At 47.2% G+C, this 20,589-nt stretch overlaps 1 protein-coding gene across 2 annotated transcripts in view; it reads right to left on the bottom strand.

Moving 5' to 3' along the window:
- Positions 1 to 20,589, bottom strand: part of LOC136631583 (embryonic protein UVS.2-like) — a 167,935-nt gene that overhangs the window by 104,126 nt on the left and 43,220 nt on the right. For both annotated transcript variants that reach the window (XM_066605867.1, XM_066605868.1), the window contains exon 12: positions 16,936 to 17,143. In XM_066605867.1, coding sequence (XP_066461964.1) covers positions 16,936 to 17,143 — 208 coding nt within the window. The remainder of the gene's footprint in view (positions 1 to 16,935; positions 17,144 to 20,589) is intronic.

Below are 20,589 nucleotides of genomic sequence, written 5' to 3'. Positions count from 1 at the left end.
TTTTACGTACGGAATCTAATTCTCTCACTTTCTGATGTCATCTATATATTATATATATATATATATATATATATATATATATATATATATATACACAGTATATAAAGAGGAAAGCCCTTACTGACTCACTGACTGACTGCCTGCCTGGCTGACTGACTCACTGACTCGCCACTAATTCTCCAACTTCCCGATGTCGCAGAAACATAAAATTTGGCACGAGCAATGATTATGTCATAAATAGGAAAAGTTAATGGGTCCCAAGTCGATTATTCAATTCTAGCGCAAAAGAATTAGCATCTAAATTTTACGTACATAATCTAATTCTCTCACTTCGTGATGTCATAGAAACTTTAAATTTTAACATGAACATTGATTATGTCATAAATAGCAAAAGTTATAGGGTCTCAACTCGATTATTTAATTCTAGAGCAAAAGAATTAGCGACAAAATTTTACGTACGGAAGCTAATTCTCCCACTTTTCGATGTCATAGAAATGTGAAATTTAGTACAGGCATTGATTATGTCATAAATAGGAAAAGTTAATGGGTCCTAACTCGATTATTCAATTTAAAGCGCAAAGGAATTAGCGTCCAAATTTACATTACGGAATCTAAATCTCTCACTTCCCGGTGTCATAGAAACTTGAAATTTGGCACGAGCATTGATTATGTCATAAATAGGAAAAGTTAATAGGTTTCAACTCAATTTTTCAATTCTAAGCGCAAAAGAATTAGCATCCAAATTTTACGTACGGAATCTAATTCTCTCATTTCCTGATATTTTAAATAAAGGAAACGTCGCATGGTCACCTCCTTGTGGATTTCCTGGGTAACGCAAAGAACCATGCAAAATGGTGAATATAATTTTTTCCTCGGTATCTCTAAAGTAATGACGATTTCATAAGATTTTCCGTGTGAACACCAGATAAACACCAGCACTAAATTTACTCGGGCGAAGCCGGGTCTATCAACTAGTACTTTATATGGTAAATGTAAGCAAATGCAAGGATTGTCATATTGAGATGCACTTTCTTTTCATTTGGGATTTCTGTCACAAGACAAAAATCCAATGTAGAAAACTTTGCCTAAAGTGTATACTAAAGAATCTTTGCCAGGTTTTCAACTTAAATGAAATTTGGATACCGGAGGCCGTAGAGTTAATTTTAGCTATAGAATTTCAGTTATTTTTCCTACACAGATAGAATTATACCCCCTCAAGACTTTGCATGGTAGGTTATAGATCTTCAGATTTAGGTCACAAAAAAGTGAACTGGTTCATTTGTATTTAATAAATCATTTAAATTTCAGAACTGTCTTGCTCTAGGAAAAAAATCTCTATACCAAAATCTCTTTTCTCAAAGTAATTTAATTCTGAGAAACCAGATAAAGATAAAGTCCTCATGCTTACTTAGAATGTGGGCCAAAAGCATGGATTGGGTAATTCTCTTGAAATGTATTCAATATCATGGAAATTACAAACTTTGTGAATCTGATATATTTCGGGCATGTTGGCCTAAACTATAGAAAATTATAAACAAAATTTAGCATAGTGAAGAGGGTGGAGCTGCAGTGGAGGAGCAGCTTGGGCAGTGAACCCCTTCTTATATATTATGGGGGTGAGGTTCTGTCTTATTTATCTCCCTAGATGTTTTTGAAAGTTTACTTATTTTATTGTCGTGGTTTGTATTTTGGAAAAAGAAAAAAATCACTAATTCTTTGCATGCTTTCCCCCTCAATATTATTAATGGAAGTACAATGAAGTAATAATCAATTGTGTAAAACATGTAAACTATTTTATTTTAAAAAAAAGGTTTTTCATAGGTTTTGTATGATATATATAAAAAAACATACAAAAATGTTTTTAAAAAGATACATACATAGTAGCAAGAGTGGAGAGAAACTACATAGATCATCTTTCGCTCTGGATAACCCAGAGCAGTATAATGATAGCCTGTAGATTTCAATAGGATCTATGTAATTTCCACAGTGATGGCCGGTAGCAGCAGCGAGCGCACCGAGGCAGAAGCGGGAGCTGAAGCAGGAGCAGGGGGCAGAAGGGATCGGAGCGGAGCAGGAGCAGGCGCTTGGAAGCCACCAGGAGTCCAGCGCCGGCAGGAGGTTTGTCCGAGGAGAGCGCGGCAGAAGCGGAGCAGAGAACAGCGGAGCAGCAGGTACCTGAGCGGCAGGAGGGCAGAGAGAGCGGCCGCCGGGAGAGCAGGTGACGTCACCAGGTGGAGTGGAGGAGCTGCAACAAGAGCCGATAAGTATTTTCAGTGTGTGTGAATCTAAGTGTGTGTCTTCTGTGTATCTAGTGTGTCCTAGTTGTGTCTTCTGTGTGTGTGTGTCTGTGGGAAAAAATAAAAATACATTTTTTTGTGGGTGAGCAGTTGCGCAGAGGCGGCAGCAAGTGAGCGGCAGCGTGTGAGTGGCAGCGTGTCAGCGGCAGCGTGTGAGTGGCAGTGGTCAGCGGCAGCGTGTGAGTGGCAGTGGTCAGCGGCAGCGTGTGAGTGGCAGTGGTCAGCGGCAGCGTGTGAGTGGCAGTGGTCAGCGGCAGCGTGTGAGTGGCAGTGGTCAGCGGCAGCGTGTGAGTGGCAGTGGTCAGCGGCAGCGTGTGAGTGGCAGTGGTCAGCGGCAGCGTGTCAGCGGCTGCGCAGAGGCGGCAGCGTGTCAGCGGCTGCGCAGAGGCGGCAGCGTGTCAGCGGCTGCGCAGAGGCGGCAGCGTGTCAGCGGCTGCGCAGAGGCGGCAGCGTGTCAGTGGCTGCGCAGAGGCGGCAGCGTGTCAGCGGCTGCGCAGAGGCGGCAGCGGGTCAGCGGCTGCGCAGAGGCGGCAGCGGGTCAGTGGTTGCGCAGAGGCGGCAGCGGGTCAGCAGTTGCGCAGAGGCAGCAGCGGGTCAGCGGTTGCGCAGAGGCGGCAGCGGGTCAGCGGTTGCGCAGAGGCGGCAGCGTGTCAGCGGAGTGTAAACAAGTCTATCTTCACTACTTTCACAAGTAAATTGTATGCAGTATGCGGTCCTTGATCAGCCGATCGAGGGTGCATACTGTTGTGCAAGATGCGTGCACGTCGCACATTTAGAAGCCTAAATCCTGGATCTAAATGGGCAACTGGCAACACTGAGAGCCATTGACATCATGAAAAGGAGTTTGGTGCTCACTGAGCAGGCACTCGCTGGGGTAGAGGCGGGGGCAGATGGTGGTACGGAAAAGCAGGGGAAGCAGGCAGCCAGCTGGGTGACAGAAAGAAGGAGGGGTAGAGGGAAGAGAACCAGGGAGGCTAGTCCTGAACTGGCACAACCCAACAAGTTTGCAAAGTTGGCAGCTGAGGGGGATGCCATTACAGAGCCAGTACCGCTGCAGCATGACATGCCCTCTGAACGCCAGGGGGATGACTGCTCCAGTGAGAAGGGGACGGGGAGCGTAGGGCAGGCTAGACAGGTCCTAGTGGTGGGGGACTCAATTATAATGGGGACAGATAGGGTAATCTGGCATAAAGACTGGGATCGTCGAACGGTGTGTTGTCTTCCTGGCGCTCCAGTTCGACACATTGCGGATCGGATTGACAGATTACTGGTAGGGGCTGGTGAGGATCCAGCAGTCATGTTGCACGTTGGCGCCAATGAACAAATTAGAGGTCAATGGAGGGCCCTTAAAATAGATTTCAGGGACCTAGGGTCCAAGCTTAGGGTCCAATACTAACTGCACCTAAAGCCACACTAGAAAGGCAGCAGGATCTTAGGGAGGTAAACAAGTGGCTCCGGAGTTGGTGTAAGAAGGAGGAATTTGGGTTCCTGGAGAACTGGGCTGACTTTGCTGTCAGCTACAGGCTCTACTGCAGGGACAGGCTGGGGGTGGGTTTAGTACAGTTAGAACTGATAGATCAGCCATAAGTACAAATAGCAACAAAACAAATTTTAAAAACAAAAAAAACTATATATATATTGTATGACCACGAATGCAAGAAGTCTGATTGGTAAAGTGGGTGAGCTTGAAGCGAGAATGGCCGATGAAAATTATGATATAGTCGGAATAACGGAAACATGGCTTGATGATAAGTGCGATTGGTCAGCGAATTTGCAGGGGTACAATCTCTTCAGAAGAGACCGAAGGAACCAGAAAGGGGGAGGGGTATGTCTGTACGTCAAATCGAAATTAAAGCCGAGGCTACGGGAGGATATAGGAGTAGGAGAAGAACAGGTGGAATCTCTGTGGGTAGAAACACAGGGAGGAAAAAATAACAAAATCCTGATACAGGTTTTCTATAGACCACCAAAAGCAATAGAAGAAACTGAAAACTTACTATTAAGGCAGATAGAAGAGGTGTCAAAATGCAATGAAGTAATAATCATGGGGGACTTTAATTATCCAGATATAACATGGGAGAACGAAACCTGCAAATCTCCTAGGGGTGATAAGTTCTTGAGAGTAATTAAAGATAATTACCTGAACCAACTAGTGCAGGAACCAACAAGAGGGAGGGCCATTCTGGACCTAGTACTAACTAACAAACCGGAACGGATAAAGGAGGTACAGGTTGAGGAGCACTTGGGGAACAGTGACCACAATATAATCAACTTCCAGCTGTCATTCAATAGGAAGCCTTATCAGGGAGCGACAAATAAAGTAAACTTTAGTAAAGCAAAATTTGATCAGCTTAGAACTGCTATTGGCAACATTAATTGGGACAACATCCTCAAAAATAACAGTACAGAGGACAAATGGGAAAAGTTTAAAAGGATCCTAATCACCTCATGTGAGCAGTTCATTCCCTTTAAAAATAAAAGAATCTCAACTAAAAGGAAACCAATGTGGCTCGACAAGACTGTAAGAGGGGCAATAAATGAAAAGACAGGAATTAGGTCCTACCTGTTAATTCCTTTTCTTGAAGTCATCCTGACAGCATACACATGGAGGTTGTCTGCTGGACACCTGTTGGGACAGGAAGCGGAAAATACAAAAGGCAACTCCCACCACCGGCTCACCAGTGTGTACCAAATAACTACAGTGACCCGGCTTTGCTTAACCAATCATTTTTAATACAGCAATCATAGTACAATACGTTACTTCACGTAAAATTAACTCAAGGGGAGGGAAAAGTCCCTATGCTGTCAGGATGACTTCAAGAAAAGGAATTAACAGGTAGGACCTAATTCCTGTCTTCCCCTCGTCATCCTGACAGCATACACATGGAGGAATGCCAACGACCAAGGGCTTTAGGGAGGGACCACCGCCTGTAGCACCTTCCGCCCAAAGGCCATATCACGGCTGGCCCCCAGGTCCAGGCGATAGTGTTTAGTGAAGGTATGAGTGCTCGACCATGTGGCAGGTCTCTGCCGATCTCGTCGGTTGTCGCCTGGGCTCTCTCCGCCCAGGAACAAGCGACCACCCTAGTGGAATGGTTCTAACGTCGCCCGGGAGTGGGATCCCCTGGGATCTGTATGCCTCTTCTATGGCCCTCCTGACCCAACGCGCTAAGGAGTCCTTAGTAGCGGCCCCTCCTCTGCGTGGACCCTGAAATTGAATAAAGAGATTGTTAGACTTCCTTAAGGAATGTGTGACCTCCAAATACTTCAGGACTGCTCGTCTAACATCTAGATTATGGAACCTCTGTTCCGTGGTGTTACGGGGTTCTTGGCAGAAGGAGGGAAGTACTATTCGCTGTTCTCTGTGGAAGTCTGTGAGAACTTTCGGTTGGAAAAAGGGGTCAGGCCTGAACTCTATTTTATCTGGGAAGGTGGTCATGTAAGGGGGCCTAATAGAGAGGGATTGGATCTCCCCGATCCGTCTGGCGGATGTGATGGCAACTAGAAAGGCATCTTTATAGGAGAGGATCTTTACTGATAGATCTTCCAGGGCCTGCAAAACAAGGTTCAGGTCCCAGGGGGGCATGGTTTCCCTTATAAAGGGGTGGAGTCTGACTGCCCCTTTCAGGTATTTCTTAATTAGCCTATGGTCGCCTAAGGGGAAGTTGAAGAAGGCCCCAAGGGCAGCCACCTGGACCTTAAGGGTACCAGGTCTTAGCCCCATGTCCAACCCATCCTGTAGGAACTCCAGTATTTTGTTAATGTCGGGCTGTTGGAGGTCATGTATGCTATGCCCCAACCACCTAGAGCAGGTATCCCACACCCTGGAGTATATTTTCCTGGTGGATTTTTTGAGGCTCTCACATAACGTAGTGGTCACCCTCCCTGATAGGCCCTGGCTCAGGTATTTTACCCGCTCAACTTCCAGGCCGCCAGTCTGAACTGTCGGACCTTTGGGCATATCAGGGGACCCTGCTCAAGGAGGTCGTCTTTCTGCGGCAGATGTAGAGGCTCCTGTGTCGAGAGAGCGGCCAGGAGCGGAAACCAGGGTCTCTTGGGCCAGAATTGGGCCACCAGGATAACGGAGCCTAGGGACTCCTGAACTTTCCTTAGGACCCGAGGAATCAGGGGGATAGGCGGGAAGGCGTATGCAAGGTCCCAATTCCAGGCCTGGGATAGTGCATCTATTCCCAGGGAGCCCCCGTCTGCTCCCCTGGAGAAAACCCGGGGACACTTGGTGTTCTCCCGAGAGGCGAACAAGTCCACCTTGGGTGTCCCCCATCTCTCTAAAATTAGCTGGAATGCGTGTGGATGTAGAGTCCACTCCCCGGGGTCTATCGTCCTGCGGCTGAGATGGTCCGCCATGGAGTTCTCTGGGCCCCTTACGTGGTACGCTGTGACGGAAGGCGTCCACTGCTCTATCCACCAGAGAACTTTCGCCGCCAGGTCTTGGAGTCGGGGGTTCCGCGTGGATACCTGGTGGCGGATGAGGGACACAGTTGTTATGTTATCCGAAAAGATCTTAATGTGTCTACCCCTGATCTCTGTCTCGAGGCCCCGAATGGCCTTCCAGACAGCGCAAAGTTCTTTGTAGTTGGAGGATTGAGCAGCTTCCTCCCAGTTCCAGCCCCCTTGGACGTAATGACGGCCTAAGTGGGCCCCCCAACCAGTTGCACTTGCGTCAGTAGAGATGGATACTGGGGATGCGGGGTACCAAGCCGTGGCTATGGCAAGGTTGGAGATAGACATCCACAATTCCAAGGAGGATTTTATCTTGTAGGTAAGGACGACTTTCCGATCCAGGGAGGCGGGGGATTTATCCCAGTTGTTTAGGATAAAGTCTTGGAGGGTTCTACAATGTAACTGGGCCCAAGGGACTACCCTGATGCAAGATGTCATGAGGCCGAGGACCCTCATGCCTCTCCTAAGGGAGACTTCAGTGGTTAGAGAAAGTGCCCGACACTCATCCTGGATCGTTTTTTTTTGTTTTGTTTTTTTTGCCTTTCTAGGGGAAGGGATGAGCACTGATGGTGTGAGTCCAGAATCACTCCCAGAAATTTTTTCTTCTGCTCGGGCAGAAGACTGGATTTAGAGGAGTTGATGATCCAGCCTAACGACTCGAACAGACGGTGTGAGGTTGGCCTGGAACTGGAGTTCTGAAGCCGATCCTGCTATAATCAGGAAATCGTCGAGGTATGGGACAATCAACACCTTGTCAGTCCTTAGTGCCGCCACCATCTCTAACACCAGTTTGGAGAACACCCGGGGTGCGGAGGAAATCCCGAACGGCAGGCACGTAAATTGAAAGTGAGAGACAGAGCCATCTATCACCAGGGCAAACCGCAGAAACCGCTGGGAATCTATGTGTATAGGGACATGGTAATATGCGTCCTTTAAGTCCACGGTGGCCATGACACTATCCGCCGCAATTAGGGGGATTGCTGACCGCACAGATTCCATTTTAAATCTTTGATATGCGATAGATTTATTCAGGAATTTCAGATTAATTATAGTTCTATAGGATCCGTTGGGTTTTTTGATTAGGAACAAGGGGAGTAGCACCCCTTGAATAGTTCTTCTGCGGGAACCTGAGTGATGGCCCCTAGGGACAACAGCTCTTGCACCCCCAACTGGAGGGCCTGAGCAGACACAGGTGACTGGCAGGGGGTGACCACGAACCTCCGGGAAGGAGGGGAGGAAAATTCAATTTTGTAGCCATCCGAGACTAGGCGTAAGGCCCAGGGATTGGAGGTCACCTCACTCCATCTAAGGGCGAACCCCTTCAGTCTTCCCCCTACTTGTAGGATCCGGGAAGGCGGATTCTCACCCTTTCCGCCTTTGGGATAGGACCAGCGTCCGGTTTTTCCTTTCCCCTTGTATGCTCTAGAGGGAGCAAAAGGAGGAGGGTAAGAGGAGGAAGGCCGTTTAAACGATTTCTCCGATGGTAGTCCCTGGCTCTTATCCGATGCCTTCTCTAGGAGAGTATCCAAGGAAGGCCCGAAGATTCTGTGTCCTTGGAAGGGCAGGGAACAGAGTCTATTCTTGGAGGCGTTATCTCCTGTCCAGGCCTTAACCCAGACAGCCCTCCTGGCTGTGTTCGAGAGGGCTGCTGAACGGGCCCCGAACCTCACTGACTCCACAGAGGCGTCTGCCAGGAAGCCGGTTGCCTGCTGGAGGAGGGGATGGCAGCTGGAGATGTCCTCCCTAGAGCCCCTCTGAGAAATCAGCGTCTGGAGTTGGTCTAACCAGACCGACATAGATCTCGCCACAGATGTGGCCGTGATGTTGGCTTTGACGGTCAGGGCCGCGGTCTCCCAAGCCTTTTTCATCGCAGAATCCACTCTGGTATCTAGTGGATCCCGCAGTTGGGAAATGTCCTCAAAGGGGAGGGCTGCTTTTTTTGAGACCCTGGCGACCGCCAGATCCACCTTAGGGACGGTTTCTAGGAACTCGATATCTTCTGGTGTGAAGACCATCCGATCCTTGAATTCCTTGGACAGGAAGAATTTCTGATCTGCCTGTTTCCACTCTGTCAGGATCAGCTGTTTTAAAATGTCATTAACTGGAAATGACGGTTTTGGCTGTGGTAGGAGTCCCCGGAACAGGCTATCCTGAAAGGATGACTGCTGTGGCACCTCTTCCTCCACCTGCATGGTGCGCCGGACTGCAGTTAACAGCTGACCCAAGTCCGCCGATGAAAAGAAATACTTCCTTGCATCCTCCATGGGCGGCATGGATTCTGAAGGAGAATCTTCTAGGACCTCTTCAGAGTCTGACTCTTCCATTCGTCCCCGCCTTACCCTTTTCGTGGGGGGCGGCAGAGAAAGAGATGAGAGTGAGGCTTTAATCTCCTCGCGGATCATGGATCGGATGTCCGACATGCCCGAGGAACCCTCTTCGCGGATCACCTTCTCCGCACAGTCCACGCATAGTGGCTTGGTGTGGCCCTCTTCTAGCCACCGCAAGCAAACTGGACATTTGCGCACTCTCCCTCTCTAACCTTTTGTGCATCTCTGTCCTAAGAGACGGAGACAGCAAAAAGGACTTCCAGCAGTAGATCCTGATGTCTCAATCCTCCCTCCCCTGTACTCCCAAAGCAGTCTACTCACCAGCAGGCTGCTTTCAGTGTCCTCTCTGGCTGACATCTTCAGTAAGGTGCAGACAGGAGAGATGCAGAGGAATCCAGTCCTTTTAAATTTTCAAATTTGGCGCCGACACGCCCCCTTTAAGTGAGGCCCCGCCCCCCGTGACGCGGCCGCGCTGACGTCATGCCGCCACGCCGGACCCGGGGGATACGCCGCATACACTGGGACGCCGACGACCAGCACTCCCGTGGGGACGCACGCCGACCAGCACACACGAGGAAATGCCGACCGGACCCGCCGCCTAGGAGACACATATGGTGCCGCGCTCACGCCGAACGGACCGCCCCGAGCGCTGCTGGCATACCTCTCTAGACGTGGATCCCTGGAGACACCGGCGTCCGAGCCTGCAGGTACCGGGGCTGCTTCCTACCGGTACAACAACCCCACTGGGCAGCGTACCGGGGGAGGATTTTCCCACTGGGGGAACAGTGCTGGGTAGATCTTGCGGGTGAGGGTCCCCTCGTAGGGTCTCACCCGCGCAAGCCCTGCCAGCCCGAACAGAGGGTCGTCCCCCCACGGGCGGACAGGCTGCATGGGAGTCTTCTTTCTTCATTCACCTCCAGCATACACCTGGAGGCCCGCTTGGACTGTCCTGTAGGGACAGGAAGACACTGGTGAGCCGGTGGTGGGAGTTGCCTTTTGTATTTTCCGCTTCCTGTCCCAACAGGTGTCCAGCAGACAACCTCCATGTGTATGCTGTCAGGATGACGAGGGGAAAAAAAGAAAGCGTTCAAGCTACTAAAGCAAGAAGGCAGCTAAGAAGTGCTAAAATCGTACAGGGAAAAAAACAAAATATGCAAAGATAAGATCAAAATTGCCAAGGAGGAGGCAGAAAGACTGATCGCCAAAGAGAGCAAAAACAACCCGAAACTATTTTTCAACTATATTAACAGCAAAAGGATTTGCAGAGAGAGCACTGGCCCTTTAACAAATAATGCAGGAGAAATCATTGAAGATGATGGAGGGAAGGCAAGTCTATTAAACAGTTTCTTTTCAAGTGTATTCACAAACGAAAAGGAAATGCCACACGAGATGCAGGGGAATAAAATGAACCCCTCACAAAATATGTCATACCTAACACAAGAGGAAGTGCGGAAGCGATTAAAGAAGACTAAAATCAACCAATCACCAGGCCCAGATGGAATACATCCAAGGATACTAAGGGAACTAAGTGACGAGATAGCTAGGCCACTATATCTAATATTTCTAGACACTATCAAGACTGGTGTTGTGCCATTGGATTGGTGCATTGCCAACGTGGTTCCAATTTACAAAAAGGGGACCAAAAGTGAGCCTGGTAGCTACAGGCCAGTAAGTCTCACTTCCATAATGGGAAAACTTTTCGAGGGGATTCTGAGAGACGCCATTGATGAGTACCTCAAGGAGAACAAGGGAATAACTCCTCACCAGCATGGATTCATGAAGGGTCGCTCATATCAGACAAATCTGTTCAGTTTCTATGATGGAGTAAGCTCTAAGCTGGACCTGGGAGAATCTATTGATCTCGTATATCTGGACTTCTCTAAAGCCTTTTACACAGTGCCATATAATAGGCTAATATACAAAATGAGGCAGCTCGGATTGGTTGAAAACGTGTGTAATTGGGTAAAGAATTGGCTCAATGATAGAAAGCAGAGGGTGGTAATAAATGGTTTGTACTCTGATTGGACTACAGTCACTAGTGGTGTGCCACAGAGTTCAGTATTAGGCCCCATTCTGTTCAATATATTTATCAACGACCTGATAGAGGGACTGCACAGCAAAATATCAATATTTGCAGATGACACAAAATTGTACAATATAATTAATGCAACAGAGGACAAGGTACGGCTACAAAAGGACCTAGATAAACTGGGGGCTTGGGCAGAAAAATGGCAAATGAAGTTCAGTATTGAAAAATGTAAGATTATGCACATGGGCAGCAAAAATGGATATCACCAATATTCACTTAATGGGGTACCACTAGGGAAAAGTGATATGGAAAAGGACCTGGGGGTACTAGTAGATAGTAGACTTAACTGTAGTGACCAATGCCAGTCAGCTGCTGCAAAGGCAAATAAAGTCTTGGGGTGTATTAAAAGAGGTATAGGGTCAAGGGATGAGAACATTATCCTTCCATTATACAAGGCACTAGTCAGGCCCCACATGGAATACTGCGCACAGTTCTGGTCACCGGTGCTCAGAAAAAATGCTGCAGTACTGGAGGGGTTCAAAGAAGAGCAACTAAACTGATACATGGAATGATGGGACTGGAATACCCAGAGAGGTTATCCAAATTGGGATTATTTACTCTAGAAAAAGATGGCTAAAGGGTGATCAAATAACTATGTATAAATACATGAGGGGACAATACAAGGATCTCTCCCATGATCTGTTTATACCCAGGACTACGACGGTAACAAGAGGGCATCCGTTACGTTCAGAGGAAAGCAGGTTTCATCACCAACATAGAAAGGGGTTCTTTACTGTAAAAGCAGTTAGACTGTGGAACTCTCTGCCGGAGGAAGTGGTGATGACAAAAATCAATAGAGGAGTTTAAAAGGGGAATTGATGTCATTCTGGAGAGGAAGGATATTACAGGATATAAATCTTAGGTTAATTGTTAATCCGGGTATACAGGCAGGTAGGAACTATTAGGGGTTGATCCAGGGAACAGTTTGATTGCCATTAGAAAGTCGGGAAGGAATTTTTTCCCCAAAAGGGCAAATCGGCTTCTGCTCTTGGGGATTTTTGCTTTCCTCTGCATCAACACAGGAGGATAGACAGGCTGGACTAGATGGACATTGTCTTCATTCGGCCTAACGAACTATGTTACTATCAAGAACTTTTTGCCATATAACTTCATATTATCCACATTCCAATCCAACAAAAAAGGATTGTGCAAAGGGACCACCCATTTAAAAAAGTCTAGTTTAGGAAACAAATTTGTATCTACCCTAGTAGAGAATTTTGAGATATTGTAAAAGAGGGAATGATCCTCATTTCATGGACTGAGTTCAAAGCAGTTACAAAACGTATCTCCTGTGTGTCTTGCAGTACATAGTCAATAAATTGATTTAATTGAGCACTATGTGAGACATTTTCTCCTGTAATGGTGCTGAAAGGTAATTGGGCTCTTACTGACCAGTTTCCTCACAGATTATAGCTGTTTATTATGTATGGCATGAGGGGGATATGTTGTGATTTGCTTATTGTCAAGGGACCTTTCACTAAAAATAGATTATAAAAAAAGTCAACAATCCCTTTAATTACTTCTGCAAATAGATATTTAAAAAAGGTCATTTAATATGTCATATTAAACCGTATTTTGGATTATAAAATAAAAAGGGGTCTTACAGTCACAAAGTGACTTTTCATCTAAACCTATCCTGATATAGCAATAAACGCAATAAACACCTCCTAATACCTTTTATCTTGTTTTTTCATGTCTTACTGCTATCTCTTGATCCTGCAGCCTGATGCTTGTTTGTTTACATGCCCAACCTCAGTAAAGTCACTTCCTCCTGCTTTCCTCTTTAATTCCCATGAGCCCTCAGTGTACACACTGGTCAGACACACGCCCCTTCCTCCCCAGAGCTCCACACCCTCTCCTCCCCAGACCTGCACACCCCCTCCTTCCCAGGTCTCTGTTTGAAAAAGCTGCATATCCCCTCCTTCACCACCTTTCTAGGGCTTTGCAGGGAGGACTGCCAGTCACTTGTAGCCTCTGGTTGATATTGTCGGCATATGCACTCATGAGACACCCTTCATTGCTCTACAAGCGCTGGACATGGGCAATCTTTCCGACCCTGCATTCTGACTGAACATTCCCAGATTCTGAAGATACTTCTTGCATCTGTAGCGCTGACATCAGAGAAGACGTTGCTACAGGAATGAAGCTCGAAGTCTGCGGAGAACCCAAACCTCCATGTACATGATCACAGAGGTCGTCAGAAGCCCTTAAAATGCTGCTTCTTGGGTCATATGATGGGCGTAGCAGGGAAACAAACAACTGCATCTTCATAGGGTAAGTATATTGTAAGGTGTCTTGTATGTGAATAATTGTATATAACATGAAATATTACATTTTGCTTGGAATAACTCATTAATGAATACTTAATTGCACTGCACTACTCTATTTTTGTAAGGATAAATAGGCAAAATTTGCTATTTTTGCCATTTTTTTCATGGTGCACACTGTCTGGGTTAAACAATGAACTAACCTTTTTTCTCTAGGTCATTGCAAACAGAGCAATACCACATATGTGATTTTTTTTTACATAGTAAAGGGGGAAAGACAAAATTAATTTTACATTTTTTTAAAACTTTTTTTTTATACTTTAATGTCTTTATTTTGTCCCAAATTAGGGGGACTTGAATATCTGCATATTTTTTAATCTTCCAATATACTACTATACTTCAGAGACTGAGCCTTATAGGTCACCGTAGCTGGCAGACCCGGAGGCTATAGTCAAGCCTTTATGTGCCATAGCAACCTATTGAGACCCCGCAATCACATTGCAGGGGTCCAATAGGTGACGAAGCGAGACCCCTCCCTCTGTCTTCTTTTTACATCCTGTGGTTGCACTGACTGCGATTAAATATTGGGAATTAAAATTCTTTTCTATCCTTGCTATTAGAGCAAGTGTCCGGTTATAATTTGACAGCTGAGCACCTACACTGAGCTTCTAACGCACTACCAACGTATATGTGTTCGTTAAAAGGTTAACATAGTGGAGAAGGTGGAGATGGATTGGGGGGGGGGGGCAGCTTGGACACTGTATCCCTTCTTATGCATTATGGGGACAGGGTTATGTTTTTTTTTCTCTATGTTTGTCTAAATGTATCACAGAACGGCAGTTTGGCATTTGGCTGCTTGCATGCTGAGGTGGTGCACATATTTGCTTTACTGTATCAGTAAGTATATGGCCGTTTTCAGTGATTGTTTTTTTATTTCCCTTTCTGTGATACATTTAGATTAGTGTAGGGACTCACAAAATGTGAGGAGCCTTGACGATTGGCTTATGAGCTCAAGTATTTTGGCCAAAGTCCAACTAATACCTCACATTAATTATGTATTATTCACATGCAGTGCGGCTTTTAGATGTCGGGGGAGCCCAGGTTGACAGTACCAATGTGGTTCACTTTTTGAGGTCCAGGGCAACTCACCGAACCATTATGGCGTCATTAATAGTTTGCTAGTCTGCATGGTGCACTACATGTATCAGAATGGTCTGGCACTTTGTATCTACTCTCCCCCCCCCCATATTAAGAGGTTGTATGAGTGGCTGTCTCATCGGTGTCTTCCACAGGTGTAACTGGCTCCCTTATTTGGCAGTATGGCTGCCTGCATGCTGAGGTGGTGCACAGATTTGCCCTCTTGTATCCGTAAGTTTATGGTCATTTTCAGAGATTGTTTGTTTTTATATTTCCCTATCTGTGATTAATTTCATGGATTGAGTTGAAAGCAGTTACAAAATTATTCTCCAATTTTGGCAAATCTGTCTGTCTTACAGTACACAGTCAATAAATTGATTTAATTGAGCACTATATGATGTATTTTTCCACTGTGATGGTGCTGAATGGAAATTAGACACTTATTTTTAAGTTTCCTCATTAGAGATGAGCGAGCATACTCATCCGAGCTTGATACTCGTTCGAGTATTAGGGTGTTCGAGATGCTCGTTATTCGTAACGAGTACCACGCGGTGTTCGGGTTACTTTCATTTTCTTCCCTGAGAAATTTGCGCGCTTTTCTGGCCAATAGAAAGACAGGGAAGGCATTACAAGTTCCCCCTGCAACGTTCAAGCCCTATACCACCCCCCTGCAGTGAGTGGCTGACGAGATTAGGTGTCACCCGAGTATTAAAATCTGCCCCTCCCGCGGCTCGCCACAGATGCATTCTGACATTAGTTCAGGGAAAGTGGTATCTTGGTGGAGCTGCTATAGGGAGAGTGTTAGGAGTATTTTAGGTTTCAAGAACCCCAACGGTCCTTCTTAAGGCCATAGAAATCGCAGATCGCAGCGCCGACCCCATTGAGAACATATAGAAGACAAATCATTCTTCTCTGCCACAGCTGTAACAGCTGTGGCAGAGAAGAACGATGTTTGCCCATTGAATTCAATGGAGCCAGCAATACAGCAGGTTCCACTGAAAGCAATGGGCTGCTGGCGTGCGCGGGGATGAACTGTCGGGAAGGGCTTAAATATATAAACCCTTCCCTGCAATTCATCCAGAAATGTGTTACAATAAAAATATATACCGGCGTATAAGGCGAGGGGGCGTATAAGACGACCCCCCAACTGTCACCTTATACGCCAGCAATACAGTGGAGCAAAGAATAAAAATCATTACTCACTTTTTCTGACGTTCTGCGGCGCTGCTGCAGGCTGCCGCTCCCTCCTGATTCCCGGCAGAGCATTGATTTCTCTACGAAGGGCTTTAAATCCCCGCCTCCAGAAACACACGTGCCTTCAGCCAATCACAGCCAATGACAATGAGGTCATTAAATGGCTGTGATTGGCTGTGTTTCTGGAGGCGGGGATTTCAAGCCCTGCATCCAGAAAGAAATGCTCTGCCGTGGACCGGGAGGGAGCGACAGCCTGCAGGAGCGGCGCAGAACGTCAGAAGAAGTGAGTAATGATTTTTATTCTTTGCTCCACTGCATTGCTGGCGTATAAGGTGACAGTTGGGGGGTCGTGTTATACGCCCCGTCGCCTTATACGCCGGTATATATTTTTATTGTAACACATTTCTGGATGAATTGCAGGGAAGGGCTTATATATTTAAGCCCCTCCCGACAATTCATCCTGCGATCGCCGGCAGCCCATTGCTTTCAGTGGAACCTGCTGTATTGCTGGCTCCATTGAATTCAATGGGCAAACATCATTCTTCTCTGCCACAGCTGTTACAGCTATGGCAGAGGAGAACGATCTTTATGCTGACAGTGCAGGGGGGGGGGCACTCTTGCCGCTATTGTGGCTTAATAGTGGGACCTGTGAACTTGAGATGCAGCCCAGCATGTAGCCCCTCGCCTGCCCTATCCGTTGCTGTGTCGTTCCCATCACATTCTTGAATTGCCCAGATTTTCACAAACGAAAACCTTAGCGAGCATCGGCGATATACAAAAATGCTCGGGTCGCCCATTGACTTCAATGGGGTTCGTCACTCGAAACGAACCCTCGAGCATTGCGAAAATTTCGTCCCGAGTAACGAGCACCCGAGCATTTTGGTGCTCGCTCATCTCTATTCCTTATACATTATAGCCAATTGCTATGTATTCCATGAGGGGGGATTGTCAAGGGACCTTTTTCAAAAATGAATTGTCCAAAGTCAATCCTTTTAATTACTTCTGTAAATACATATGTTAGAAAGCTTATTCTATGTGCCATATTAAATTGTATTCTAGATCATAAAATTATTAATAAATACTTAACTGCACTGCCACAATCTATCTGCAAGTATGTGCTAATTGAGGAATGCAGTATATCAAGATGAGACTGTAGTACTCACTGAAGGTATATTCCGCTAGGAACCCTTTCAGCTGACGGCTGCCATCACTAGTAAATGTCATCTTAATGGAATTCCCAGCAGAGATAAACTTAGGGGCGCCTTCACCACAAAAAGGACCTCGTAGATTGACACCATCCGTGATACTTAAACCATCATATATACAGCCATAATGCCACTCCACATCAAATTCAATAAAAGCCAAGGAAACCTGTAGAGATCAAAATCATACATGGTAATGTTATTATAACACTATTTTGGTACATTACATTAAATTACTCAATTATATTCTATGTAAATAATCAATAAGGTATGCAGCATGTATGATAATATTACATTGTGTATGTTGTGGAGAATCAAGTGGATAATTCATGCATCAATTTTTGACTTGGCACTGTCTAACAAAAGATAATATAGAATTCACTGGTCAAATTACTTTAGACAGACAGACAGATAGGCAGACAGAAGGACAGATCTCTTTACACAGGAACAATCATCGCTAATGAATGGAGCTGGAGTGGGTTGAGGATTGTTACAGCATGCCCACCTCCTTTACAGAAAACAGACAGTCGTTCATAGATGAACGACTGCCTGTTCACATGGGATGATTCAGCGTTTATTTTTCATGCAGCATAGACTGAATTTCTGCTTGCATTTACACTAAACAATTTATCGATCCATATTAAATGACCGTTAGACACCTATATATCTAGCAATTTAATTGTTCAATCTAATTTTTTCATAGTGTGATCCATTTCAGTTTTAACCATAAAGAATAGAGATGAGCGAGCACCAAAATGCTCGGGTGCTCGTTACTCGGGACGAACTTTTCGCGATGCTCGAGTGTTCGTTTCGAGTAACGAACCCCATTGAAGTCAATGGGCGACCCGAGCATTTTTGTATATCGCCGATGCTCGCTAAGGTTTTCGTTTGTGGAAATCTGGGCAATTCAAGAAAGTGATGGGAACGACACAGAAACGGGTAGGGCAGGCGAGGGGCTACATGTTGGGCTGCATCTCAAGTTCCCAGGTCCCACTATTAAGCCACAATAGCGGCAAGAGTGCCCCCCCCTCCCAACAACTTTTACTTCTGAAAAGCCCTCATTAGCAATGCATACCTTAGCTAAGCACCACACTACCTCCAACAAAGCACAATCACTGCCTGCATGACACTCCGCTGCCACTTCTCCTGGGTTACATGCTGCCAAACCCCCCCCACCACCACCACCCCCCGCACGACGCAGTGTCCACAGCGCACACCAAAGTGTCTCTGCGCAGCCTTCAGCTGCACTCATGCCACACCACCCTCATATCTATTTATAAGTGCATCTGCCATGAGGAGGAACCGCAGGCACACACTGCAGAGGGTTGGCACGGCTAGGCAGCGACCCTTTTTAAAAGGGGCGGGGCGATAGCCCACAATGCTGTACAGAAGCAATGAGAAATATAATCCTGTGCCACCGCCATCAGGAGCTACACACGTGGGCATAGCAATGGGGAACCTATGTGCCACACACTATTCATTCTGTCAAGGTGTCTGCATTCCCCAGTCAGACCGCAGTTTTTTATAAATAGTCACAGGCAGGTACAACTCCGCAATGGGAATTCCGTGCGCACCCACAGCATGGGTGGCTCCCTGGAACCCACCGGCTGTACATAAATGCATCCCATTGCAGTGCCCATCACAGCTGAGGTAACGTCCGATTAAATGCAGGTGGGCTTCGGCTCACACTGCATGCCCCAGTCAGACTGGGGTTCTTTAGAAGTGGACACATGCATTTACAACTCAGTGTGGACCGACAGCATGGGTGGGTGCCAGGAAGCCACCGGCGGTACATAAATATATCCCATTGCAGTGCTCAGCACAGCTGATGTAATGTCAGCTTTAATGCAGGTGCAAAAAATTAATTGGATTACACTGTAGGTGAGGGCCCCAAAAAATTGGTGTACCAACAGTACTAATGTACCTCAGAAAAATTGGCCGTTCGGCGTGATTACGTCAGGTTTCAGGAGGAGGAGCAGGAGGAGGAGGAGGAATATTATACACAGATTGATGAAGCTAAAAGGTCCACGTTTTTGATGGTGATAGAGAGCAATGCTTCCATCCGCGGGTGCAGCCTACGTATTGTTTAGGTATCGCTGCTGTCCGCTGGTGGAGAAGAGAAGTCTGGAGAAATCCAGGCTTTGTTCATCTTGATGAGTGTAAGCCTGTTGGCACTGTCGGTTGACAGGCGGGTACGCTTATCTGTGATGATTCCCCCAGCCGCACTAAACACCCTCTCTGACAAGACGCTAGCCGCAGGACAAGTAAGCACCTCCAGGGCATACAGCGCGAGTTTAGGCCACGTGTCCAGCTTCGACACTCAGTAGTTGTAGGGGGCAGAGGCGTCACGGAGGACGGTCGTGCGATCGGCTACGTACTCCATCACCATCCTTTTACAGTGCTCCCGCCGACTCAGCCTTGTCTGGGGAGCGGTGACACAGTCTTGCTGGGGAGCCAGAAAGCTGTCAAAGGCCTTAGAGAGTGTTCCCCAGCCTGTGCTGTACATGCTGCCTGATCTCTGCGCCTCCCCTGCTACCTGGCCCTCGGAACTGCGCCTTCGGCCACTAGCGCTGTCGGATGGGAATTTTACCATCAGTTTGTCCGCCAGGGTCCTGTGGTATAGCATCACTCTCGAACCCCTTTCCTCTTCGGGTATGAGAGTGGAAAGGTTCTCCTTATACCGTGGGTTGAGCAGTGTGTACACCCAGTAATCCGTAGTGGCCAGAATGCGTGTAACGCGAGGGTCACGAGAAAGGCCATCCTAACATGAAGTCAGCCATGTGTGCCAGGGTACCTGTACGCAACACATGGCTGTCCTCACTAGGAAGATCACTTTCAGGATCCTCCTCTTCCTCCTCAGGCCATACACGCTGAAAGGATGACAGGCAAGCAGCATGGGTACCCTCAGCAGGGGGCCAAGCTGTCTCTTCCCCCTCCTCCTCATCCTCCTCATGCTCCTCCTCCTCCTTAACGCGCTGAGATATAAACAGGAGGGTGCTCTGACTATCCAGCGTCATACTGTCTTCCCCCGGCTCTGTTTCCGAGTGCAAAGCGTCTGCCTTTATGCTTTGCAGGGAACTTCTCAAGAGGCATAGCAGAGGAATGGTGATGCTAATGATTGCAGCATCGCCGCTCAGCATCTGGGTAGACTCCTCAAAGTTCCCAAGGACCTGGCAGATGTCTGCCAACCAGGCCCACTCTTCTGTAAAGAATTGAGGAGGCTGACTCCCACTGCGCCGCCCATGTTGGAGTTGGTATTCCACTATAGCTCTACGCTGCTCATAGAGCCTGGCCAACATGTGGAGCGTAGAGTTCCACCGTGTGGGCACGTTGCACAGCAGTCGGTGCACTGGCAGATGAAACCGATGTTGCAGGGTGCGCAGGGTGGCAGCGTCCGTCTTGGAGTTGCGGAAATGTGCGCTGACCCGGCGCACCTTTCCGAGCAGGTATGAAAAGTGTGGGTAGCTTTTCAGAAAACGCTGAACCACCAAATTAAAGACATGGGCCAGGCATGGCATGTGCGTGAGGCTGCCGAGCTGCAGAGCCGCCACCAGGTTACGGCCGTTGTCACACACGACCATGCTCGGTTGGAGGCTCAGCGGCGAAAGCCAGTGG

Source organism: Eleutherodactylus coqui, chromosome 6 (assembly GCF_035609145.1).
Source record: "Eleutherodactylus coqui strain aEleCoq1 chromosome 6, aEleCoq1.hap1, whole genome shotgun sequence".
NCBI lineage: Eukaryota > Metazoa > Chordata > Amphibia > Anura > Eleutherodactylidae > Eleutherodactylus > Eleutherodactylus coqui.
The sequence above is the reverse complement of the archived record's forward strand: the minus strand, read 5'-3'. Positions and strand labels throughout refer to the sequence as shown.